Source organism: Mustela nigripes, chromosome 10 (assembly GCF_022355385.1).
Source record: "Mustela nigripes isolate SB6536 chromosome 10, MUSNIG.SB6536, whole genome shotgun sequence".
Lineage (NCBI taxonomy): Eukaryota > Metazoa > Chordata > Mammalia > Carnivora > Mustelidae > Mustela > Mustela nigripes.
In genome coordinates, this window is record NC_081566.1 from 29576872 (window position 1) to 29604243 (window position 27372).

At 43.0% G+C, this 27372-nt stretch overlaps 1 protein-coding gene across 7 annotated transcripts in view; it reads left to right on the forward strand.

Annotated features, from left to right (window-relative positions):
• ENAH (ENAH actin regulator) overlaps positions 1-27372 on the forward strand; it is a 130574-nt gene that overhangs the window by 68686 nt on the left and 34516 nt on the right. For 4 of the 7 annotated variants that reach the window (XM_059412915.1, XM_059412913.1, XM_059412916.1 and 1 more), the window contains exons 3-4: positions 2582-2759; positions 23152-23208. In XM_059412915.1, the coding sequence (XP_059268898.1) occupies positions 2582-2759; positions 23152-23208 (235 nt within the window). The remainder of the gene's footprint in view (positions 1-2581; positions 2760-23151; positions 23209-27372) is intronic. The other 3 variants (XM_059412914.1, XM_059412917.1, XM_059412919.1) reach the window with 1 other exon arrangement.

The following is a 27372-nucleotide window of genomic DNA, read 5'->3' on the forward strand; positions in this document are numbered from 1 at the left end:
TTTCAGAAATTAATAATAGAACATCCGCTTAGAAATGCTGTAAACCTTAAGTGAGCTAGAGATACAGAGAAGACCATGCATAAACCCATCATACAGAATCATCATAAGCTAAGTGCAGTGTGAGACCCGCAAGCGGCCAGTGGAGACAAAACAGCTTGAAGATGCTGCAGCAGACAGCTGACTTCTCAGTAGAAGTATCAAAACCCAAGAAGGCAGTTGGTTTGAAAGAAACAATGACCTATGTAATAAAAATCCTCTTCGAAAATGAGGGTGAATTACAGACATTCTCTGACAGACAAAAGGAGAGAATTCATCACGAGATCTGCATTGAAAGGAACTGAAATTCTGCAGTGTTGCAGAAACGATCAGAAATGGGCCCAACAGAAGCGTGGAAAGGGCAAAAGGATTAAAAAGTAGCAGCAGGTGTAAATATGGGCAAATCCCAGTGGTCATCTGTTTTATAAAAGTACCAGTGAGGTGCTGATGCTTGCCAGACTCTCTAAGGCAGTGAAAGCTTGTATAACTAGCAAGCTAGTGGAAGGGTAATAATAAATAGTAACACTCTAAAAGAAGGTGGGATGGGTTTAGACCCAAATTCGTATGTAATTTACGTGAAACTAATAAATGGACTGAACCCTCCAGTGAAAAGCATAGAGAGGCAGATTGTGTAATCATGCAGAATTAATAGTCTGCATATAAAACTGTAGCTGCACATAGAGAATTGAGGCTAGCCACAGCAACAGTGAGGAACAATAGAGTGAGGACGACATACTCCAGTGGCAGCCAACGCTCAGGATAGAGCAACGTAATTAAGACACTGATGGTGGCTCAAAGTTAGGCATATTGACCAGCAGAACAAAAACAGCCATCTAGATGCTTGATTTATGAAAAAAGTAAGCCTGCGGCACAGTTAATAGATAGTGCTGGATTGATTGGATGGCCATAAAGAAATGAAAAGGAAACTTGAGCCTTATTTCACACCAGAGGCTAAACTTTCTGGGTGGATTGGAGATGTAACTATGAAAGTAAAACAGTAAAGCTCCTAAAATAATAGGGTAATATTTTCATGGTCTTGGAATTGAGAAGCACTTTTAAAACAAGTTAGAAAAAGCATTAATCATGAAAGGAAAAGATTGCTACTTTGGACTTGAATAAAAGTTATGAACTTGGCATTCATTAGAAGACACTATTCAGGGAGTGACGAGGCAGGCTGCACCCTGGGGGAAGCTATTTGCAGCCTGGATAACCCAGGGTGAGGTCCCATCTAGAATGCATAAAGGACTCTTCAGATCAATAGAGAAAAAGATGGACAGCTCAGTAGAAAAACGGCAAGAGATGTAGTTTAAGCAGGTGTGCATTGAAGAAGGTAATCCATGCAGCTGTTAGAACACGAATCAGTACTATATCTCATAATCAGGGATATGCAGATTAGAAACAGGATGGTGTGGTATTCATACCTACCAGAAGTGCTCAGATAAAGATGGACCGTTCAGTTGTAATGTTGTGTGTGCTCACACAAGCTGTTGTACGCTGCCGTGGAAGCAGAGATTGATAGAATGGATCTGCAGGGCTGCTGGGAGCTGTTTGCTGAAGCTGAGCATGTCTTTGGCCATGATAGCGCCACTCCTGGGTATACGGCCAGCAGAAGGGGTGCCCATGGGTAGCAGAAGACATTAAGTAGGATGTTCATAACATCACTCATTTAATAGCCCCAAACCGCAAGTAATGCAAATGTTCATGAATGGGAGGATGGGGAAATAAGCGTGGTTGATAAGATGGAACACCGCAGAGAGTGATAAAGAAGAAACCAGAGATGGGGCGCCTGGGTGGCTCCGTTGGTGAAGCGCCTGCCTTCGGCTCACGTCATCATCCTGGGGTCCCGAGATCGAGCCCCGCATCGGGCTCCCTCCTCAGTAGGGAATCTGTTTCTCCCTCTCCCTCTGCCTGCCTCTCTCCCTGCTTGTGCGGTCTCTATTAAATAAATTAATTAATTAAATCTTTAAAGAAAAAAAAAGAATAAATCGGAGCTGCATGCAACAGAGAGCTTATTCCCGTAAACAGTGGTGAGGGACAGAGAGCAAGCATGTGACATACATACCGCGTAGCTCTGCTTATTACATAAATGCAGAAGCCTGCAAGACTGATCTGTGAGTCTGGAACTGTGGTTAGTACCTTTGGGGAGGTGGAGTAGTTACAAAGGAAGTTTCTGGTGTTAACATTCCTTTTTCTTGATCACGATTCTGGCTGCCTTCACTGCTTATGTTTCATATGCTTTCTGAATGTGTAATACTTAAATGAGCTTGTTAAAATGTATTTAATGAGGGTGGCGATTTTTTTTGTTGTTGTTCTGCCGACTTAACTATTTTAAGGCAGACCTTTGTAACATCAGATAGCTTACCTTCTATCAGACTGTGACTTCTGTGGACTGATGTTACCTGAGAGAATGATTTTTAACCTTTTTTTTTTTTTTTTCTTTTTGGTCAAGGCCCACAAGGACCAGGTTTGAATGAGAACACTCAGTCAGGGTCCGTTGATTCTTCTGAATATCAGTTTGACTCTGTGGGGCATCCGTATCTTTCAGGTGGTGATAAATTGTGCCATCCCCAAGGGGTTGAAGTACAATCAGGCTACACAGACCTTCCACCAGTGGCGAGATGCTCGACAGGTGTATGGCCTCAACTTTGGCAGCAAGGAGGATGCCAATGTCTTCGCAAGTGCCATGATGCACGCCTTAGAGGTGTTGAATTCCCAGGAAACAGGTACGGTGTCCGGGTTTCCTTGTTTTCGCCAAGTGCCGTGTATATGTGTGTGTAAAATGTATTTGAAGTAATTCCCGAATTTCTGTTGTTCTCTACAGAAATGTAAGCTTTGGCTTGTTGATGATAAGCATACGGTCTAGAGGGATGATCTCATGATACTGGGTAGTCAGTCAGTTTTTAACTGCTTCGAAGGTAGTTCTGCTCTTCCTCCTCTAGAACCTCAGCCTTTGTTGCGTGGTGTGAGGCTCAGAGAACATGCAGTGGAGATAAATTATGGGTGTTTATCATCTCGCCCTTGTACGAAGAAACGCATGTTTTCTGAAACACGTGTTTTAAGTCACTGCTGAGCCTGTGAACTTCAAGTAGGACTGGATTTCCTTCATCCTCATTTGTGAGAACTGGATTCTGAAAGTTGTTTCAAGATTTTAGGAGCGCCCTCAGGTGGTGCGAGCCATGAATTGCCTCTGCTCTGACACGGTGTGGTGGTTAAAAAAAGAGAAGCAGAAATGATTCCCTGAAAACACAGGATTTAAATCTGTGTATGTATCAGAGATGAACTGTATTTTAGTTTTGGTTCACAAAATTGAAAACAAATACGCCAGTGTGTGGTGAACTCTTTAGGGAGAGAGATTTTATATTCTAAAAATCGGTTCTATGTAAAATAATGTAAATATGATCTCTCTTGCTTTTGTTGTGTGCTTAGTAGTGATGTTGAATATACAAATGTGCCTTAAGAAAAATGTATTTATATATTTTAAGAGGAGAGACAGATTCATTTTTGATACCTTGTTAAGGTGTAGAGTTTCAAAACCTGTTATCGAGATGTTAAATTTTATTTATACCATGTCTTATTCTAAGAAGGGTTGAAGGCTTAGTCTATTTCAGACATGAATTACAGAGTAAGAAGACATATGGGAATCTTGCCAAAACCACCTTTTTATGCCTGTAGTTGGTTTATATGAGCTCTTTTGAGGAAATGAAGATTTCTGTAAAGAATTGGTACATAGCTCTTATATCTTCTCTGTCTTGAGAAGCCTCAGGAGTTCCTGGTTCATCTGTAAGTGCAGAGCCTAGAGAAGCCCTGGGATGTGCATGTCTCAGGTATAGATTGTCTGAGTGCCCCTATGCCCGTCTCTTGTCTGCCTTTTGCTGCAGGGGTAGAATGTCCCCTTTGTTGTGGTCTCACTGTAGCAGAGAGACTAGAATTGTGGCTCAGTATCCCTACAGGGAGGCCAGCTGCACACCAAATGATGAAAGGCCCAAAGTGTAGAGGGTGTATATATGTGTATATATGACACTGACTTTTGGCTTCCCCATGTTTGAAACAAACTAGCATTTTTATTTCTGAACCTTCAAAAGAGTGTCCCTGGATTTTAGGAACTAAATGTTACTAACGTGGTTAAAATGATTGTTTATCATTTTGTCATTGATTTGTTTTTACCCAGTGGAAAGGATTGCTTTTATCCTGTGTAGTCCTACAGTTTGCTTTCAGAATGCAAATGCTCATGTTTTTCCTTCTGATCTCCATCTTTTGAAATCAATGAGTCTTAGTGTGGAGAAACGCTGTTACATTCTCTTGTAGTTTCCACATTCTAGAAAGTTTGGCAAGTGGGGAAATTTCGCCCATCATCTCACTAGCCATGAACATTTGGTAAGGCAGAAAAATGTAACAGATTCTTCTTAGATGATCTTGACATTTGTTCTCTTCTGTGTCACAGCCTGGGCCTGTCATGCGGGGCTGAGGGGAGGGGGATAGTGGTGGAACAGGTGGGCCTGGCTTAACCGGCTCCCTGCAGAGAGGATTTGGTTTCCTCAGAGAAGACAAAGCCTGGGAGAGGGTTTATTTAGAAAATGACTTCTCATAAATTACTGTAGTAAACTGATTTCTGATCTTTGATGGCATTAACTGACTTGGAAGTGGAGGCACAGGAGGAGGCAGACGCTGAGAATCAGAAGGCTACAGTTTTCTCTGTAGTTCTGCACAGTAGGATACATGTGTCTCCCGTCCCTGGGGTTGTTTAGTGGGCCTGTCCCATCCACCTAAACAAACGTACCCGGTAATGTCACCTCTCATCTTGAGCGTGCCTTTCCCTTCCACAGCTGTTTGCTTCAGGCTCACAGCCAGCTCCTTACTGAAATCATCTTTTGTCTTCCTGCCAAAACCACGTTGGGAAAGCCTAACTTGTGTGTCCCCTCCCTAAGCAAACAATATACCCAGTGAACCTCTGATCAGAAACAGCAGAAACAAACATTCCTAAAGCTGAAGTGACTGCAGACATAAGTCTTTCCTGCTGCTTAATGATTTGCCACGTTGTAAAACCATTTTCCAATATTGAATAGTTCTGTTCATTTTGTTTTGTTGTTGTTTTTTTTTAAGCTGCTAATAGCAGTATTATCCATGAATGTTGGTTTATCCTTCTGAGTGATTTTTAGGTTTTTAAAGTCACGCACACCTTTATTCAGACAGAATCTTCTTGAGAACCTCAACATCTTCACATGCAAAACCGTGGCGCCACTCTGACTGTTGGGGGCTCAGAGCCCAAGCCGCCCAGGCAGCATGCGGCTCTCCAGAGCAGGGGCTGAAGGTACTAGCCCGTCTGTTTTGCCAAAACCCATAACCCATAATCGCTTGGTTCTCCCTTCACCTCTCCCTTGTCCCTGAGTTCTCTAAATCCTCAAACATTTTTTAAATGAAGAAAAAACTACTTTCTTTGGGGCTATTCATACTGACCTTCATAAGGTACTCTGTGTGTGTGTGTGTGATATTTCCATCTCTTTTATGAAAAGGGAGGGTGGCAGGAATGTTTTCCTTTATTTTGTTTTTAACTTGGTGTGCAATTATCTAATATACTGGAAAGTACAGGAGGTGCTAAATACAGCTAGTTATATTTGGAATTTAAAACCACAAATCACATGTTCTAACGTTTTTTAAAGAGAGTTGAATTAGCCTTCCTTCTTCTGTACCAAATGCTACAGTGTATCTCTTCCCTTTTTCTAATGATAGACTCGATTTTTAAATTTAAATGCTTACATTCGGATGGCATTATCCAGACTGATATTTTTTATTTCTGTGTTGTTAAGTATATTTATAACAGTTTTGCAGATAAATAGTTGTGGATTATATAAAATGTAAAGTTAGTCTTGTGATGATTAGTGGAGGTAAATTTGCACAGTTTTTTTTGAGAAAGGTTGAGGATATTTGAAAATAGGAAATAATTTTTAAAATTCTCTTTTAAAAAGAAAAATTATAAGCATAGCCAGTAAGTGTATTCGACTTTTGTTCTTCTTGACCAAGATTAAGCATATTTTTATAGAGGGAAAACCTTAAAATATTTTACCATTAGCTAAGACTGCTTTTGCTACATTTATTTTATAGCTATAAGATATATTTTATAGCTTGAAGAAGAGAACACAATGTGATTCTCATGTTTAAATTTTTCTTTAGATTTTAAAAATATTATTATATAGAGAGTCCATTTCTTACTGGAAATTTGGTCTGATATACCTTCAGTATGAGCATTTATATGAATTTATCTCTGCATTTTTCAATCTTTTGGAGATCTGTTTTAGAATGAATTGGATTTTAGAAATCTCAAAAAGTTCCTAGAAATATCTTAAGTTAATAGTGACATTTATTTTTCAGTCCTGCAGATCGCATGTTTCATGGGACCAATATTGAGGTCCTATCACAGATGCCATCCAGTGTGCTCTGAGCTTAGGCCCTGTGCAGGCGTGGGGAGTGATGCTAACAGGCTGAGGCTGTCCCTTGTCCTCCAGGCTTTCAGCAGGTCTGGGGCACTGGAAACAAGATCAGCACATTAGGATACAGTGTGTGGGATGCCATGAGTGAGGTGTGCACCAAGGACTGGGGAGTACCGAAGAAAACTCTGAGGTCCGAGGGAGATTCGAACAGCAGATGATGCTGGAGGTATGATTTGAAGAATGTGTAGGCCTCAGCCGTGGTAGGAGGTCTGAGGGGCCATTGGGAAACAATGGGAAACAACTGAGAGGCAGTGTTGTGGCCTAGGTGTGAGAATTTACAGAGGAGAGAGATCTGAGAGAGAAAGCAGGGAAGGCGGGGAGGGGCCTGTGTCCCGCTGAGGGCTGTGCATGGCAAGGCGCCGGATCTGCCGGGTCGGGGAGATGCCACCTGTGAGGGGGCCAGGAGCACGTTCTGTGAGCAAGTGTGTGCTCTAGCACGGACGTGGTGGGCTGGTTAGCAGGTTAGCATGCGCCCCAGGTCTGGCCTGGTTAGGGTATGCTGTGATGCCACGGTTGAGAAAGGTGGCACCCTGAAATGGAACCATCATGGAAGGAGGAGGTGATGCTTTTACTTCTGGCTGCTGTGTCCTCGAGGGTGTTGTTGCATTTTGTCCATAAAGCCTGTCTGAGGCAGGAACGATGATCTGTTTATTAGGTGTCTGCTGTATGCCTGGTCCTTCTTAGGCATGCATATCACTAATGGTCTTTATGATAACCCTGCAGCATTGGGGGTGTCTTCCTCTTAGAAGAGTGAGGCTTACAGAAGGTTATGCGACCTGCCCTGGGGCCCACAGCTAGACCACTGCATAGGATCCCATTTAGGTGGGGGAACCTGTGGGGCTCAGTGGACTAAGGGTCTGCCTTCGCTCAGGTCATGATCCTGGGGTGTTGGGATCGAGTCCTGCATTGGGCTGCTTGCTTGGCAGGGAGCTTGCTTCTCCCTCTGCCTGTCTTTCCCCTTGTGTGTGCGTGTGTGCGCGCTCTCTCTCTTACTCTGTCAAATAAATAAAATTTTTTAAAAAATCGCATTTAGGATCTCTGTCGGTGACCTGTGATGGGCAGGCCAGGAAGGAGGCAGGGGTGCTGTGAGGTGATTACAGACGTGTCCCTCCAGCCACTGAGCACCATCTAGGCCACCGGCAAAAATGGTGTTAGCCAGAGGAGGAGAGGGGCGGTTGTGGTTCTGGGCCCTGGGTCACGGGTTTGATTCTGGACATGCTACATTTGGAGCACTTTATTAAGGCCTTCATAAAATCCTATGAGATCGGACCTTGAAAGAATCCCAGAGCTTGTCTTTTGGACAGTAATTTTCACTGAGTTTTCCCCAATCAACTTACCTTACTAAAGTCCTCTTTCGAGACAGACAGTGTTAGCTGCTCCTCAGGATGCAGTGAGTAACAGGTTTGGGGGTCGGGGGGGTCGGGGGGGTCGGGTGGGTGGGACAGGCTTTCCGTGGGTCCGGTCACGTCCTGCTTTTATCCTTACCTCTTCCGTACTCTCCCCCACGTGTAGGTTCACAGTCTTCACAGGCACGGGGGCTTGATCTGCTGGAGCTGTGTCTCCAGTGTCCAGTTACAGAGACTGGCAAGACCCTGAGGACTTCCCTTGGGTCATAGCCCCAGAGGGGGAGGCACAGCTGTGGTAAAGGCTGTTTCTCTGCTTTTCAAGTCGGCATCATTGGGGAAAGTCACTTTGGGGCCAGAAAATAGGAAAGAAAAGAGCTTTCATTTACTTTTTGTCTCATGTATTTTAGTAAGATTTCAAGGTCTTTCATTTAGTGGAAAGCACTTGTAATTGGAGTCAGAGCCAGTCTCTTCCTGTGGTGTCCAGGTACCTTCTCTAACTTCTCTAATGCTGTCCTTTCCTGTGGTGGCCGAGTGCCTTCTCTTAACTTCTCTACCACTGTTTCCTTTGGAGACCATGTTAGGAGATCATGCTGGGAATTCAATGAGATGAAGACATTAGTATTACAAAGCTATAAGATGTTGTTTTTGAATGCTAATCTTTATAAACACCTGGAAAATTTTGCAATATGGGTTAACTTGCTTCGAGGAAGGACTTTGGTTTTCTTTAGCCTCTTCCTTGTCTTCACTCCCTGGTGAAGACCTGCCTTGTTCCTTTTTTTTTCCTCAGAGGAAGTTAATTCCTCCATCGTTTGGGTGCATCTGAATGCACTCAGATCTCCTGTCCAGGGGTTCTTATCTTGGAGGGGAGAGAAGACACACCCATCGTCCCTGAAAGAAGGCCCCGGCTGAGGCAGAGATGAAGTCCTGTCTGAAGGGGAATGAGGTGTCTGCAGAGGGGCCGCTGAGCAGGTGTTGATGAGGTGGCTTTTGGAGCTGATTTAGGAAGGTAAATGAAGTGTAGGCACAAGGAGCTGGGAGATGGCAGAACGGGAGGGGAAGGAGTGAGCCCTGTTTGCCTGTTTTGTCCTTTGGGGACAAAGTCAGAAGCTAGGTCTGATCAAGAAGGGCCTTTGGGAGACACGGAGTTAGTGGAGTTTTTGAGCAGGAGGCGCGAGGGGAAAGAAGCTGTACTTAAGAAAGTGGCAGTGGTTTGAAAAGGGAGCTCCTCGAGGCGAGGGGGACAAGCATGAGATGCCTCGTGGAGACAGAAATCACGAGAACAGAGGGGAAATTGAGACGGGAGCATGACAACAGTGAGTCAGGTGAGTGCACGGGAAGCCAATACTCTAGTGCTTCACCCCCTTAGGTGCCTGTTTTCCTTGAGAAGGACTTCTGGCTGCCCATTTTACAGGACCTTGGCAGAGCTCTGCGGGCGAGGACGTCGTCTGTGGGAGACGTGGTATGACCGTTAGCTTTGGAGTGAAAACATAGTTCAACATAAAGTCGATTTTTACTGTGAATCTGAGTCCAGGTTTCAGAAAGGAAGGTACATAGACAGTTTTGTCTTCAGGCAAAGAAACTATTAATTTTTTCTACAGACTTGAAAATGAAATTAGAGAGCAAATGCGTTCAGCCCCAACATTTTTGAAGATTTACTTATTTATTAGAGAGGGGGAGAGGGAGAGAATCTCAAGCAGACTCCCTGCTGAGCACAGCCCAACGTGGGGCTCAATCCCAGGATCATGACTTGGTTTGGGCTCAACAGACTGAGCCATCGGGTGCCCCAGTTCAGTAACTTACTGACAGAGTTAACATGAGTATAACATGAATAGGAAGATGATTTCTTTCATGTTAGAATAGTGATTTTCAGTTTGTTACCCACAAGTCTACCACACAACAAGTAGTTGTGAGATGATCTCCCTCGGTTTGGAAAGCTGACCGAACAGTACACCATACATTCTAGTGATAGGTGATGTTACACCACTAACTCAAATACTAAGTTTTTTTACTTGGGACTAAAAATTACCAGCTCTTTGTAGAGATACTCCGCTTAAAACCTATCAGCAATTCTGATCTACTGTTACTGACATTTAAGGAATTTTTGGATCTTTTTGTGATTATGTGATTGTGCCAAGATGCCAATAAGAAAAGTTTAAATAGTCCCAGGACCTGAATTGAAAACAGGACCAGCTGCATGTCTGATTACTTGGGAAAGGTTCTTTGCACAGGCTCGCTCCTAATGTCTAGTCCAAGGGAGTTAGTTAAAGTAATAAAAGGGTTTTCAGCTGTGAAACAGGTCAGGAGCTGCTGATTCAGGCTTCTAGTTCCTGTGTCCTACCCATCATACTTCCAAGCCTTAGTTTCCCACCCATGTCTCTCCCTTTCTCAGCTGGGCTTCCAGGGGTCACTGAGCGCTTCTGGAAAGTGACCTGGGTGATGGATCTCTGTTCTCCCCAGGATGGAGCATAGGCATCATTACTTTTAGTGGCTACACCAGACCCAGATTCCCTTGGAAGGCTGCCTCTCGCTGGTTCTCCCTTGGCCGCACCTGCAAGAGCTATCTTGAAGTTCTGGGACTAGAAAGTGACTGGATTAGTGCCAGTGGTAAACACTAAGGTATTACATCCTTCTCATTTGTTCAGGATAGCTTGATCCTCCAGTATTTGTGGTGAGTCATACTTGGAATTACTCTGTTGTTAGTTCTTGGTCAGGACAGTTTGAATGAGTGGTTTACCTTGTAGCTTCCACTAGTGGTTTGTAGATGCCCTCAGCATCCCCTTGTCATCGGAGGGGTTGATGCCATCCCTGGATTCTGCACTTGATCTTTGGCCAAAAGGCCAAGAAGCAATGCCATCCCTGGATTGTGGTCTCTATCTAACTGCTCTCCATATCTCATTTTCTTTGGGCCAAGCCACCTGCAACATCAGAAATCTTGAGTTGAAAGCCCTTATTCAGGATTTAAGAAGTGTGCTCCAGGGATCCTTGAGGACCCTCTTCTAGACCCTTCCAGGGAGTCTGTAAGGCTCTCCTTTTTCCTTCTTCTATTTCAGCCAAAGCAAGGTGCTGTAACATACCGAATGCAAAAGCAAATAAAATAATCCAGGTGTATTCACTAAACCAAACATTAAAGAGATTTGTAAAAATATAAATCCATGTCATCCTGATAGTAATATTTTTTATTTGGGAAATAATTTTGTTTTGGAAAAGAATTACTATTTTTAAAATGAATTACTGGAGATTAAAACTGGAAGAATATTGTTTATTTAATACAGCAAATAACAGCAGCTATGACTCACCTTTACAAGAGCTGTTCAGGGTCTTTAATAATGTTTAAGAGTATGAGGGGGCCGGGACCAGAATCTTTGAGGATGACTGCCCTCCTTAATCATCAGGAGCACTGTTGACTGAGGAGAGAATTTCCAATGGCTTTTATCCTCTCCAGGCAGCCTAGCAAAGAGCTCTTGTCTTCTTAATGGTTGACAATTGAGGTTCCATATTTTCTATCTCTTTAAGACTCTGTGTCTTTAAGATAAGCCTAGCTTTGCTTACAACAGAGGAGCCTTTCTTCTGTCATTATTCTTCCCTCTATTCTGCGTCTTCTGTCCTCCCCATCAGGATGACTCCCAGGCTGGGCCTGTCCTGTGGTGGGCAGACTGCAGACCTCACTCCTGTCCGGATTGTCACCACCTGTCAGCAGGAGAGAGAATGGGGGTCTGTTTCCTGCTGCAGGTTTAAAAATTGCCCAGCAATAGATTTGGAACCATCTTCTCTCCAACACTAATAACCCCTGTGGCTGTGTGAGCTCTGCCTCTTAGAAGTTCAGGTTCTGGTTTCTCATTGGTACGTTTGTGACTTCTCTTGTGATTTCCACTGTGATGTTCTAATAGTTGAATTACATGTTTCTATAATCCGGAGATAATGATTTGTAATAAATGTACTTGAAAATATTTGCTGCTAGACTTTGATGTTCCAGATGGCTAGCTGTTTGGGGAAAGCACTTAAGTGTGGCTGTGACTCAGGTCTGACACTGCATTGTTCATGGGCGTGGCGGCGTTAGTCTTACCGTGCAGACTTGGAGCTGGTCCCGCTGCAGAAGGATGTGACCGAATAACTACAAGAGACAAGATTTTTCTGTTGAATCTGCATGTCATAGTCTTATGGAAGGTGCCCGTGGCCTGAAGTTTGTTGTCAGACACGCTCTTCTCTCTGCCTGTCATTCTTGTTTCTCTGCTTCTCTGGTGGCGGGACCTCTTGTCAGGTCTGACTCGGGTCTGGCTGGGGATGATGTTTCTCAGCTTACTTTACAGACAGTTTAAAATTTAATGAGTGGCGCTGCCGTGATCTGGGATGTCATCCTCGATTATTTGCACACTTTACCTCAGCAGAGTGGTAATTATATAGTCCCTTTACTTGTATTCCTGAAATTTTAGTCCTGTTTGTTGCCCATAAATTGGAGAAGTATTTGCTGGATGTCAGAAATTCTGCTACCTGTTTTGTTAGATTTTTCCATCTTTAAATAAGGATGTAGGGAGTAGGGAGCAGCTCTGATAGAACAGATTCCGCCTTGCTCTTCATTGATGGTGAGAACTGACTTGTAGGACCTACTTCTCTGCTGACACCAGTCACAACACAGGGGCAGCAGAGCTGCCCCGCCGTTCTTAGAGCTGGATTTTGGACTGCCCTGTATTGGTCTGTAGGTGAGATGGTGTATTGTGGTTTGTCTGTGTTTGCATTCAGCAAAGAGCTTGCTTACATTGCTGTCTCTGAGTGAACATTGGACATTTCTGTTTCTGTGTTTTAATAGCAAGACAGAAAAATTCTAATCAGTCTCTTTTGGAGATGGTATTAAATAGTAGTATCTTTGAAGTCGGTATTGTATCAAGAACATTGTTTTGTTAACTCCTAGAAAATACCCAAGAGGTAGGTGGGTCTCGTGCTCTAAAGAGGAGAAGCTACAGGTAACTGAATCGTTTACACTCTTAATAAGGTTCTGTGTTACGTGCCATGAGAAAAACAAAAATGAGTAATTCAAAATTGTGGACCTTAAGAGGCTGTGAATTCGGTAGAGAAGACAGAAGTCAGAAAGGTCTCCCTGGTAGCGTGTGTCCCACCAGAGGGACAGAGTGGTGATTGTGAGGTAGAATGAACACAGCGAGCTGCTCATGGGAAGACACTGAAAATAGTTCTCATAAGGTAGACCTGCTGTTTCTGTGGGCTTTTGCAATTTCTGAGAAAATTCACACCAGAAAACAAACGGCTTCTGTTTTCTGAAATTTTCGGGAGTATTTGGTTATGACAGTGTTGTTCACGTAGGAAGAAATGCATGGTCTTTACTGTGATAATGCTGTGCTAAACATAAGAATTACCTTTTCTTACTCAGATTTAGAGTCCCTAGTCTTCATATATTTAAGCCTTAGGAGCGTACATCCCAATTTGAGGATGTCAACTGAATGAGTGACATTAATTACCAGAAGTGGGTCTCTGGTCTCTTTACAAGTACTACTGGAGGGGGAGACCTTGCATTGATGTGGAGCACTGGAGATTTTCACAGTCCTGCTATCGTGGGCACCAGATAGCGTTCTGCTTGCTTTCCATTGTTCTTAGAACAAAGCAGCTCCTTCATGTGGCTCTTGGTCCTTGGGCTCTGGCCCCTCTGGACTGTACATTCAGCAAACAGCCCCCTGCATCCTGGGCCGCGTCTTTTTCTGCTGCTGCTTTCACCACTGAGGAACTTTGTGTTTTCTCAGAACACTTTAAACTTTTAATTTCTGGATTGAATAAATAAATTTGGTAGAACCGAAGTTAGTGACAATGCTAGTCTTTACTAGCAGATTCTCTTGGCACAAACAGATGAAGTTACTCAAAGCATCTCTGCTGACCTATTGCCTGCTAATTTGGACTAAGATGTGATCTATAAACAGCTCTCAAGTGTATTTAATGCAGTAATAGTACCTGGTAGCATTATTTCCATGAGTGGATGTCAGCATGTCTAGAATTCTGTTCGCAGGAAACCATAACTATTTTTCCACTCCAGCGGGATCCATGCTGTTCTTTGGGGAATTCGGCTTGAATGACATCTCCTCATTTGTAAAGAAACACATCTGCTTCTGTTTGCAGAGTGTGGTTCTGTTTTCAAGTATCGTATCCCCCCGAACAGCACAGTGGGGCTGTTCAGGACCGTGGTGATCCCACCTTGTCTGTTAGTGCAGCTTTTATTTTTCTGCCAAAACTTCCCCTCTACTCAGTACAGTATGATTTTGAGTGAGTGTTATCTAGATGTCCCACCGGTGTTTCTTGTGCACTTCACCTTCCTATGAAGAGCAATGGCAGCCGGTGTGTGGAGTGTGGGTTTGCTTACACGCAAGCTCCGGGTAAGCTTGTTAGGAGGGTACATGGTAAGAGGATGCATGGCCAGACTGCCTTTCTCAGGATAGCTCTGGTTTCTGCGGTCCTGCCTCCCTTGAAGGGTTGCTCCTGTGTACTGCCTTCTGATGGCTCTTGGTCCTAAGGACTAAGCAAAGAACTTGCCCTCACCTGAATTTCTTCGTGTTGGGTAATGGCTGTGGATGAGGCTGCTTCCTTGTTTTTAAAGAATTCCCTCTTTCCTGGAGGCTCATGGGATCCCAACGTTACAGTCCATTAAAAACTTCAGATACATCCACACCAAGGATTTTTTGTTTTGTTTTGTTTTGTTTTTTTGTTTTTAAATTTAAGACCAGTTTTATTTCCCTGACTTTTGTTTAAATATTTTTGGTCTCATGTATCTCTCCTTTTTAATAAAATTATGTACAGATTGATTTGTTCTCATATTCATCTTACCCATTTGCATCATTTAGATGGATTGAAGTAAAGGTACTTAGATGACCGCTAGCACACAGTATACCTTCTACAAGCTCTTTAATTTGAGTGGATTCTGTGAAAAATCACTTGAGCTAAACAAATATATCAGTTACTCCGTGCCAAGCTGGTTGCTTGCATTAGGATGTGAAAGTGGCACAGATGTTACCTCTGAGCATCTTCAAGTCCAGCGAGGCAGACCCCTAACTCTGAGGAGACAGTACAAGGCCTAACTCCACAGTCACACACACAGCACATCGCAGGGACCTTGGGCTCCCTCAGGCTGTCCTGGCGTTTCATGGTATTTCCTTCCAGGCTCTTGCTGGTACTGAAGACCCCCGAACCCCCATTTTGTTTGTAAACAACAATGAATTGCTGCTGCTTTTACACCTTACTTTTAGAGGGTGAGTAGTTAAAAGATTCAGATTTAACATGAAAAATGTCTAATGAAGAATGTAGAATAATAGAAACCTAAAGATTAAAATAAATATTAAAAATACAATTTAAGGGGCGCCTGGGTGGCTCAGTGGGTTAAAGCCTCTGCCCTCGGCTGAGGTCATGATCCCGGAGTTCTGGGATCGAGCCCTGCATTGGACACTCTGCTCAGCAGGGAGCCTGCTTCCTCCACTCTCTCTGCCTGCTTCTCTGCCTACTTGTGATCTCTGTCAGATAAATGAATAGAATCTTTAAAATATATATATATATATATATATATATATATATATATATGTATATATAAAATTTAAAAGGTAAGTATTTAGTGTACAGTTTTCCTGAAAAAGTACTTTATTAACACTTTATTAAGAGTGGAAACCTGTGACACTCATAATTTAAAGTTTCCTTAATTTTTATAAGTTTTATAACATAAACGATCCCCGTTTTTAGTGTTATTTGAGTAAATAAACCAATGCTTCATTACCATCACAAACCATCACGTTTGAATAGGCAGCCAAGTTTATGGCCTGCTAACCGCTATTTATTCGTGAGACAGTTTATTTAGAGAGTAATGGGGTGCTTGGGTGGCTCAGTCATTTGAGGCTCTGCCTTCAGCTCAGGTCATGATCTCTAGGTCCTGAGATCGAGTCCCACATCGGGCTCACTGCTCGACCTGAAGCCTGCTTCTCCCTCTGCCTCTGTCCTCCCACCCAGCGGTAGACCCTGCACCACGTGAACAAACCCAGCTTATTTTGTGTTTTATGTATTTAACCAAACTATCCTTTTAATAAGACTTTACCTTTTTTTGAGTTTCAAAAAGTAAATTTTGTGTACCTTCGTTCCAAGTATTAATTGCCTGATGTAGAAGTTGGTAGAAGTTGCTTCCTGGTCTCCATGCTGGGGTAGCTGGATTTCCTGTGCAGAGATGAGAGCCAGGCACTGGGCCCCATGGACAGGGAGCCCGCTGTCCTGGTGTCACTGGGATGAACCATCCCGACGAGCGCATGGGTATTCAGAGGCACCACCTAAGAAACCCCTTCATTGTTGATTCCTGCTGGCAGGGGCCCTGCCACGGACCTTCACACACCAGCTCTTGAGTTTGGAAATGGCATCCTAGCCTTGTAGCCCATCCATACCCTTGGGGTCACCCTGGTGTCATTGTTTGGGTCCCTTCCTTCATCATTTGTGTCCTTTTCTTTGATCTAAGGCCAGAGTCAGGAGGGCCCTCAGCTGGCCAGAGCTTTTGCTAATGGAACTCTGATTTCCACAAATTTTGTTTTTCAGGGGAAGATAAATGGTTTGTTTTGTTTTGTTTTGTTTTTTATGATTAAAAAGTTGTGTGCTTATTTTAAGAATTTAAGCAGTGCAGAAAAACATAAAGAAGAAAGAAAAAAAACAAAATCCTACCACCCAGACATAATCACCTTTTATATTTTCCATAAGGGAAAGGTGATAGGGGTCAAAACACTTTTCAAGTTTGTGTTAAAAACAATTTTGAGATAAAGAACACAAAGCCACCATGGCACTGTATTTTTCCTTTACAGCTTTCTGGAGCTTTTGCACAGCGTTTCCCTGTGTGAGGCGTACGGCCCAGTGGTCGGTGCTTTCACCGGGTTGAGCAGCTGTCCCCGCCGGCAGCCTTAGACAGTTCAGTCACACAGGAAAGCAGTCCCCCAGCTTGGATCCGCCGCCACCACCCCTCCCTGTTCCTGGCGACCACGGAGTTGCTCTCTGGAGACTCGCTTATTCTGGACGTTCCCTGTACGTCGAACCAGATGATACGTGCTCTTTTGTGACCAGCTTTTGTTCAGCGTGATGTGTTAATGGTTCCAGCTGTCTTGTAGCGTGGGTCACGCATGGCAGTGTGAGAAGTCCAGCGTAATAAAAAGTGTATGTCACATGTCTAGGTGTGCTGTCACACATTTGCCAGTGAGACTCTCACATTTCGGTAGTTGGCTTTCTTATTTTAAAGTTGTTGGGCCGTGATGTATGGTGAATACAATGACCGAATCTTAGCATTTTTTTTTTAAATAAAGAGCTTAAAAGCAAAGCAGAAAGCTTTCTGCAGATTCTTTAGTTAAAAAAAAAAAAAAAAACTCAACCTCTTAAACTGTGGTGAATTGCAGAAGAAGTGTGTGCCAAGCTGAATGCAAACAGAGGAAGCCCTTGACCGGGTTCGCAAAATCTCTGACCATATCATCTTGTGTCCTAGGCTTGGTTTCCCCTGCCCACGGCTGCCCTGCCTTCATTTTTTCCCACATCCAGGAGCATTCACTTGAAAGCCTGATACCTTTTTTGATTCTCTTAATTCTTTTTGTTTTGTAGAAGTACGAATGAAGAGACAGGGTCTTTGAAAGCCTCTGTTTTATGGTGAGAGTGCAAACACTTCTCTTGGTTACACTGTTTCTGTTCCTTCCATGTGGATAAGGGAGTGAAGTGGTATGAGTTTTCTGAGAAATGATCTGAGGTGTCCTTGTGTTCCTGCCGGTGCCTCAGTCAGCCTTCCGCGCTGAACTGGGTGCCTTGGTTGTTCTCCCCCAGTTGGTCTCCAGTGTTGTGGGCTGTTGTGGGCCTGTTTGGTCTGTCTCTTGCCCAAGTAGAAGTTTGGACCACTTTGCCTAATTATAATATTGTACTCAAACCTCTCTCCTAAGTCCTCAGACAGATTCTTCAAGTTTCTTAGATAATTTGATAATTACCTAATTTATGCTTATTATATCCTTTCAGATTTTTTGAAGTGGCTAACAGGAGAATATGGTTGCTAAAACTTGAAGTAGGGAAAAAAAACTCCTAGTGAAGGGGGGTAATGATTGTCCTCATTGTAGGGGCCTGATGGGAACTCACATTGAGTGTAGACTATCAGCAAGTTCTAGTTACTGCGGAAGGAAATCTTCCCGCCACCCAGGGAAAGACAACTGTGGGCAGGAGGGCATGGGCACAGGCACGGGCACGGGCAGGGGAAAGGATTCGGGGAAGGGGGTCGGGGAGGGGGCAGGCAGAGGGAGGCGCTGTGGGCAAGCCTATCGGGAAGGTGGGAAGACTGGCATGCCTGAAGCCTGGGGAGACAGCATGAACTGGATGGCAGAGGCAGTGGTCACATCACAGAGAGAGGGCCCTGGAGTTTGAGGTTTAGCTGAAGACCAGTGCGAAGCAATTGAAGACGTTTTATGGAGGGAGGCAAGTTCATCTGGTTCACTGGCTGCTGAGGGGAAGGGGGTCGTACCGAGATCAGAACGGGCAGCTTTGTGAGGCGATGCTGCCGCCACAGTCAGGGCTAGCGGTCCGCGAGTGTTGGAGCTGATCCCTGCTTGTGTGTGTGTCTGGTGTTAAGTGTGTGTACTTGGGTGTTGACATTCTGCATATATTATGAAACCTAAGGAAAAAAAGGCATGAGACAAAAATGAACAGAAATAGAAGTGCTGGTGTTTTCTTTCCCATGCCTGTGTGTGGTCAGCATTCTGGGGTAAGTGCATCCCTCTGCAAACCCCTGTCTGGACAAGAGGTCACGGAGCAGTGGAGGCTGTTCGGAGAGAGGGATTTTGAGGGGACAGGAAGGGGTGAGCAGGGCCCTGGATTTCTAGTTTGTGTCACTGAATAGAGCACGGGCTCCGGCAATAAGCAGATCCTGCTCGTTAAAGTAGCTGCTGCCAGACTGCGCATGTGCATCCTGGTTCCCGTGGTGGCCGAGGGGCCCTGCAGGGAGGTAAGCATGGGACGTGGGTCAGTCTCCCCTTCATGAGTGTCGGTCGGGATGTGGCAGCTGGTACACTCTGGTTGACTCTGACGATTTCTTTAGCTGGGGGCAGAGTCGTTGATTCCACAGCCGAAGATAAATGATGTTAGAACAGGTGTGGGCTGGGGACACGTCGGGACTATCGCAGTTCAAGCGTGTAAGGAATTCTCCGCAGTCTGTCAGCTGTCAGCAGCCATCTTGCACTTGCTGAGAAAGGAATACAATGTTTCTTGAGGCCATAAGTTGGGGAAGGATTCAAGAATCAAAGGGGCAGGGGAACCCCATCACCTGTACAGTTTCCCTGAGACTTGGCATGACGACACAAGAGAGAAGTTTGTATGTTGGCATTTTTTCATATGTTGCTAGAGATCCATGACACTCCTGAGATATATAAAGATTTTCTTTTATTAAAAACTGCATGGGGGCGCCTCGTGGCTCAGGGGGTTAAAGCCTCTGCCTTCAGCTCAGGTCATGATCCCAGGATCCTGGGATCGAGCCCCACGTTGGGCTCTCTGCTTGGCAGGGAGCCTGCTTCCTCTTCTCTCTGCCTGCTTCTCTGCCGACTTGTGATCTCTGTCTGTCAAATAAATAAATAAAATCTTTTAAAAAACCTGCATGTATTTTAAAAGAAAATATGAACATTTTTTGAAAATGTGTTAAAATGCCCTTTTTAACACCATTACTCTGAACACAGTTTGGTCTTTGTTGTGATTCTTGTGTCTGCTGACACGGGGTCCTGCAGAATGAGACTCATATATATATATATGTATGTGCCCTTTTTTCAGCTTTACGGATGTATAATTGACGAACAAAATTGTAAGATATTTAAAGCACATGTCATGATGACCCGATACAGCATATACTGTGGAAGGATCCTTCCCATCCAGTTAACACATCTATCATCTTCACCTGTGTGTGTGTGTGTGTGTGTTGTGGGTGCGTCTGCACATTTCAATTACACCGTGCAGTGCTGTCAACCACAGTCACCATGTGTGTATTCGAGCTTTGGTCTTTATGCATCTTATGTCTCAAAGTTTGTACCTTTTTACCAACCTCTGTTTACCTCCCTTTTCCCCACAGGCCCTGGCAGCCACTTTTCTGCTGTTTCTGTAAGTTTGTTTGTTTGTTCAAGTCCACACACCAGTGATGCCATGCAGTCTTTGTCTTTCTTTGTCTGGCTCATTCCGCTTAGCGTGATGCCTGTAGGGTCCATCTATGTTCGCGCAAGTGACAGGATTTCCTTCTTTCTTACTGCTGAGTGATACACCCTTGTGTGTATTCTGTAAGGTTCCAGAATAGAATATCTCACACACTGCATCCTCTTGATCTGTTCATCCGTGGATGGATAGTAGGTTTTTGCAGCGTCCTGACTGTTGCGACTGAGGCTGCAGCAGACATAGGGGTGTGGGTGTTTCTTGGGTGTCTTGTTTTCATTTCCTTCAGATATATGCCCTGAAGCACAATTGCTGGATGGTGTGGTAGCTCTGTTTTTTTAAGTTTTGAGGAACCTCCATCCTGTTTCACAGCAGTGGCTGCACCACTGGCATGCCCGCGCTGCCCGATTTTGTTTGGTTTTGGTTTTGTTTTTCATTGCAGGCAGCCACACCACTGCAGTGTCTTCCTCTGTTTTGTTCTTGACACCTTAGCGTGCGCGCACACACACACACACATTTGCTTTTTTTCCCTTTTAAAACATAAGTCGTAGAACGGCGCGGTCACGAGGGTCACACCTGGGGGCTTTACTGATGGTCAGAGCACGAATGCTGCTCATTTGGAAGCTGGTGATGGACGTGCCCCCTCAACAGACAGCTTTCTAGAGAGCAAAGTGAAATAAAAACCAGCTTTAAGAAAGCATCATCTCATTGACCACTCAGAAAAAAGGTCGAGAGGGGTAATAGCCCCATCACCAGCTGCGTCGGGGACTGTAGCCTAGGGTCTGCCGTTGTGATTCTCTCTGGCAGGAGCGTGTCATACTGATAAGATGCAAACAGCCTGGCGCGGTTGCCGCTGCCACTTCACCCAGGCTGCTTCCTTCTTGCCATTTAGACCAAACCCCAGAGGGGAGTGGTGGGCACCCCCTGACAGGACTGTCTCGGGGAGAGCGGCTGATAGATGAGCTCATTTCGCTTCTCTGGAAGTCCAGGACAGATGCTACATCTTGTGGGTTTGGCGCATCATAACCTCCTTGGTGCATACTTTCCTTCAGGGCCCGTGCTCGTCTGAGCGCCGAGCCTGATGAGTCCTGTGGCTGACTTGGAGAAACGGGGTCTCTGTGGGTGTGCGGAGCACCGGCACTGGCGCTGACCATTAGCCTGCCGCAGGCATCCCATTCCTGCGTCCGCCTGGTCGGGGCCGTGACTGCCACTTCTTGCACTGCCCACCCTCCCCCACCCCCCAGCTGAGCCTGGACAGAGTGGCATCAGCATCTGGCAGGAAGTGCCCCCTGCGGTAGGACGGAGAGCAGTATTTGATGCGGTGGCGAGCAGTGGAAGTCCGTAGACAGATGCCTTAAGATACCGAGTGCGGGAGTGGTGCTTAGCAGGCGTAAACGGAGACAAGAGTGGGAGTTTCTGGTGGCAAGTTGGGGGTCTCACGAGGTCTGCATGGGCTCCTCGCATTCCGACAGCGGTCAGATGGCTGAGCCAGTGTGATTGGCAGCGCAGTCTGGCAGGCGCTTTGCTGTCCGAGGCGAGATCCTGTCTCAGGGCTTTCTTGTAAGTTTTTATATTTTCCTTACTCTTTTTCCCTTTAAACATGAATTAAAGGAACAGAAGGGTAAAACCTGAAGATCAGGCATATTTATTGATGAAGGCTTTACAGGAGTAGTCATTTGCAGACATTGGTAAGACAGATTCTTTTAAAGTTTAAACTTAAAATATAACTATAGAAAATTTCCTAAATTGTTTGTCTCCTTTGAAATGATGTGATTGACTTGGTAGACATGTTACATGCATGCCTGTGGTCTCTCTCCTGTCATTACAGTGAATGTTGTGCATGCGGCTTTAATAATAATAATAATAATAATAGACAGGGTTGTTGAAAGTACTTAGCAAAGGTGACATTTCTTGATCCTATTTATTTTGTGTTTGAAAATATCTGCTGTATGTAATATTTTTAAAGCAAGGTTTAAACTTAATTGGATGATATTAAATCTATAAATGATTTTTAAAATTCTGATTATTTAAGATTTATTGCCATTTTCAGATGTATGGTCTTTAAATTGGTTTGGTTCTGATTCTATGTAAACTTTTTTAGTTAGCATAAATTGTATTATTTAAAGAACACAGTTTGGGGAATCTAAAATACTGTCTGTCTTGTTTGCCTTTATGCAGTCTTTCTTGAGTCAGTATATTTTAATCTGTTCATTGTTTTTTGGCTAATACTGAGGGAAAAAGAAAATCTTTCCTACACTGAAAAAAATTTCTTTGAAATTTTATAGAAAATTATTGATACAAAGTTATAAATGTCACTAATGTAATAATAAGAAAATTTTTAATTTTGTTTTTCCCATCCCAATTTTGAGTGTCACCTTGATTTTATATAAGCCCTTCTCCTTTTCATAAATTAGCACCATCTTCTCACTGAGTTTTTTTCTGTTAAAGAGAATTTACTTCATTAATACTTAGGGTAAATTTTAATGTAGGTAGCCTAAATAATAAATGGCTATCTGAAGTGGCCACGTGTATTTAGTAAGATATTTTGTCAAGTATATAAACATATTGGGCGGAAAAAAGGAATCATTAAATATGGCTTGGTGAAACAGTGAATAGTTTTGATGTTTTTTCAGAGTGCAATGAAGATACTCTTATTTACATCAATGACTATAAAACACTTTAATTGCTACAGGCTATTTAAAACAACTTTTGTCCAACTACTAGAAATGAATTCTCTTGGGTTAAGTTAATTTTAAGTGTCTTCCCTGAATTTTTTTCAGCTGCAAAGTCTTCTAAATGCTCAAGAGGGTAGATACTGTGAAATTAAGTCATTGATTGCACTCTCTGATTGTCTAACTCCAGAAAGAAGGTAGAAGTGCGTCATTTGGTCTGGGGCTTCTTACAGGGTTTTTCCACAAATAAGATTACACATAAAAATTCTTTTTTAAAGTTTATATTAAAGAAGATACGTTTTTATTAAATTACAGAGCTTCCAGAATGAGGATCTAGATAGGACGTATGTATAAAAACATTTTGAACCATTGAAAGCACCTTTTAGTTTGTGTGAAGTTCTTCAGACGGCCCCGTTGTCCTTTGAAGCTTCTAACACCAGGTGTCTGTTGCAGCCCAGAGCAAGGTTGCTGCTACCCAGGACAGCACTAATTTGCGATGTATTTTCTGTGGTAAGCAACATTATGTTTACATTCCTTTTTCAAGCTGTGGTACATACTACTTGCACATTTCCATAACTTTTGTTTCCGTAGGCCATAGTCTGGCTTGTGGTATTCGGGGTATCCAGCAAGCTCCCGTTTTATGTCGTGCTCTCTATCTGTCGTGGTTCACGTAGTGATTCGGGCAGCTTTTGAGTTGGCTTCTTAGGACGTAGTCAGGGTGAGGGTCTTCCAGTGAGTTCTTCCGCAGTTCTTGCCACGGGAGCAAGAGGGGTTTTTGTTTGTTCATTTTTGTTTTCAACTATTTTGTTTGAGGCAGTCTTTTAATTTATAACTGAAGGGACAGAATCCATGCACCTCAGTATGTGTCGAGGACTGTGAATGTGTCTTATCCGAAGCGAGCGTTTGCTCCACCGGAGTGAAGCTGTAGGCACGTCTCGAGGCGGGTGGAAGCCACTGCTGCTTCCAGCTCCTCAGTGACTGCCTTCTTCCTGCTAAGTAGGTGAGGCGTGAGCTTGGGCTCATAGAGTGCTCTTGCACTCCTGTGCACACCTATGTGGTGTTCGCATGCATGAGCCGGAGACGTCCCTTAGCGGCCCCGAGTCACAGTTAGGTGCGTGCTCCTGCCCTTATACGAGGATAGAGCTGTGTGCGTGTGCACACACACATGAACACACACACAAACACACACACCTTCCTCTGAATTGTTTTTATCCTTATTTGATTCTAAAACCTTCTGTTTGGAAAGTTATACAGTTCAAAAAATGACTTATAAGTGTTAGAACTTTTTTTTCTTTTTTCTTTTTTTTTTTTTTTGACTCCTAATACATAGATCTTTTTTTACTCCTGTATACCTTGACTGGCCCAGTTGTTCTATGAGACATATAATTATAAAGTATTAATATTGCTAAAATTTTATATAAACAGTTCAGCCGTGTATGTGTACTTTATCCACGTGACTCAAGTTTTTGATGTGATTCTTCAGTATTTCTCATATTGTTTCTTTACCTAATTCTTTAGAATTTAAAAATTTATGTACTGCTGGTTGAGGCAAAGAAGCATGTGTTATAAAATTTCCAAAAATAAAAACTCTGGTGTATTTCTTAATCACCTAAAGTTCCATTTTCGGCTTGCTCAGGGCGACACGGTCCCATCAGTGAGCCTGTGCTCCTGGTCTTCCTAACTCCCTGGTTCCCAGGGTTTAATCAGTGACTCTAAGCGATGCTTCTCTCGGCCTCCTCCTGGGGGTTCTTCTAGGCCACCTTTTGAACTAGCCATGAGTTATTATTCATATTGGTGTTATTAGGACTTTTTTTTAGTTCATTCTGATGTTCTGTACTTTGCTACTTACTATGTTGAGTTCCATATGCAGAGTAATAGATACAATTTACCCAATTGCAGAGAGGATTGATTTGCCCTTAATAAAGGTGAATTTTTAAGTTGTAAAATAATGTGTTTAAAAAAAGCAGATTTCCCCCCATTATTACCTTTAATTGATTTAACTGTGTACAATAATATAATTACCACATTGCTAAGTTTACACTTGATTGTACTGTGTATAATAACACCTCCTGGTCTTTTAGTCCTGTGTTTTTAAGCAGTCTGTGGCTAAGTGTGAAACCAGATTTGTGGAAATTAAAATGTGACAGCAGGTGCAGTGTGCTTTAGCCAAAACTCAGTATTAAGTCAAGACTGAAATGCCATTCATTCCTGGGTTTGAGAGACACACTATTCTGCTCTCCATCATTTATAGAGAACCTATGAGTGACATGGACACATTTTCTTTATTAGTCGCATCTCTGCTGTATGAATTTTAGCCAGGACAGATTAATATCAGTCCTTGTCTCCAGCTCTGGTAATAAAACAGAGACAATAATCCTCAAAATTAGCTACCATTCTTCATGACACCACAGTAGGGATGGGGCAGGCTCACATGTCTCTTCTCCTTTTTCCCAAAAGAGAACCATCAGCAACCACAGGATGCTCATAAGAATACTGTCTTGTGCCCACCGGATAGGAAAGTGCCTTTTTTTGCATTCTGTGAGAACACAGATGCTCATTTAGGAATCTATGACTGATGTGAAGTCGTGGTTACAGTCCAGAAAGCATGGCGGCAGCTGGCAGCCTTGATTGCTCCTAGTTGTTGCTTCATGTCCAGACCCTCCTGTGGGTGGGACCAACCAGAAGGAAACATGAGATTGTGTCCCTGGAGTTAAGTGACCCTGAACTCTTCTCTTCAGTGCTTACGGTATATTTACATTCTCTTAAATACACATGAGTTTGAGTGTGCTCATTATTGTGACTTGGCAGTACTTATGGTGAAGAAACAGACAAGACAACTAGACTAAATACAGGTGCGAGAAGACCCCAGGAGGAGGCCCCTCCTCTCTGGCACACCAGGGAGGGGATGTGTGTGGAAAGACAAGCTGCCCATTACCACAAAGAACCATGTAGAATACACTCGGAAGATCTTTTTTTGGATCAGAATTACCCTCACGTTAAGGGGTCTTCCTTAACGTTTTCCTCTTTCGGCTACATGAATACGTTTGTGTTGAATTAATTTTCTAATGATACCAGCCAGAGAATACTTTCCACATTTTTAAAACCTCCTTTTAAAACAAATTTGTGAAGTTTTTAACTTAAAAAAAAAAAAAAATCCAGAACAGTTTCTGTAAATTGTTTTTAAAAGATAATTTTTTCTCATTCAAACTTTTTTTGAGTTAGCTCAAACTTTTGTTATTTTTAATCTGTTGAACAAAATCAGGGTTGAATTGAAAATTTGACACCCTTTTCTTGAATTTGTGTATTTGACTTATAACTTAAATCGGTAGATTTATAGTGGGGAATTTCATCTGTCAGTATCAATGGTGGAGGTCACAAATGCCTGTGCTACATGTGAGCAGTATGTCGGTGTCCTTTTTTGGGATGGGTGCTGGATGAATCTCTCTGACCCCATGGCATCCAGCTGTTCAATTATTCGAGAAGTATGAGCTTTTCACTTAAATAACAAATACTAATTTAAAAAATAATTAAGCCAGACTGGTTTCATGAGTTGCCCAGGCTAAGTGCTCACATTTAATATTTTTGGATAAATGTAACTTTGGATATAAAAAAATACTTCCCCCAAATAGTTTAGTTTATATTTTTTCGTGTTTACTCTCCACTCCCAGTCTTCTGTTTGTCCCCCCTTCTGCTGGAAGAGATAAGACATCTTTTCCTTCTAAGAGTATTAGACATTATTTATGGCTTAATATGACAGTCTGTTTTTACATCAGTATGTTCATTTCCAAAAGAAGGAAAGAATTCTAGCCTGTTTACTAGACAAGTTCTGTTTTTCATTTATGCAAAAATTTAAGTGTGTGTTTAACACTAACTTAAAACGCTTTTTGATTTTTTTGTTCTTGTTACTGATGACTTAGAATTAATATATTTTAATATTTCCTTTATGTGGTTTTCAAAATAGCAGACTTAGGAAATCTAATGAAATACATCACTGCAATTGTCATGTAACTTGTCTTTTAGAGGACAAATTACATGAATCATCTAGAAATGGGTAAAGAGATGAGAAAAAAAAATTAGTAGGTAAGTTTAGATCCACTTATCTGTTTTTCCACATTTGGGATATGCCAGTACTATACCAACATTGCCCGAACCTCATCCTTCTAGCTGCAAGGTTTACTTCCCTAGCACCGCACAGAGTTAACCAAAAATTTACGTTAGTACACAGAAGCATTTCTCTCGCACTTGTTTCTGGTACTAGCGGCCTACAAAACACTGTCAAAATATCTGTTAGGGGCGTTTGCTGGCACTCTAGATTTACTTGTTTACTGGATTCTGTTTGTTTGCTGGGTTAGATTTCAAGATTGTTCTGTTTTAACCCTAGGCTTTGTGTATTAGGTCCAGTACTTATTTCTCTCATGACACATTTAATTTTTATATCCAGTGACATTAAATTGTCCCATATTTAGTGGCATTTGTTATAAGATGGTAAAAATGGGTCTGCATTGCACATGGTATGTGGGAATGGATGGTCATTAGTTTCTCGTGTCCGAACCATGCTGGTTTGAACGTAGCTTTTTGGCTTTTGGGTGGGTTTTTTGGTTTGTTTTGTTTTTGATTTTGGGTTTTGTTTGTTTGTTTTTTTTTATCCCCAAATGAAAAGTTACTAAGATTATC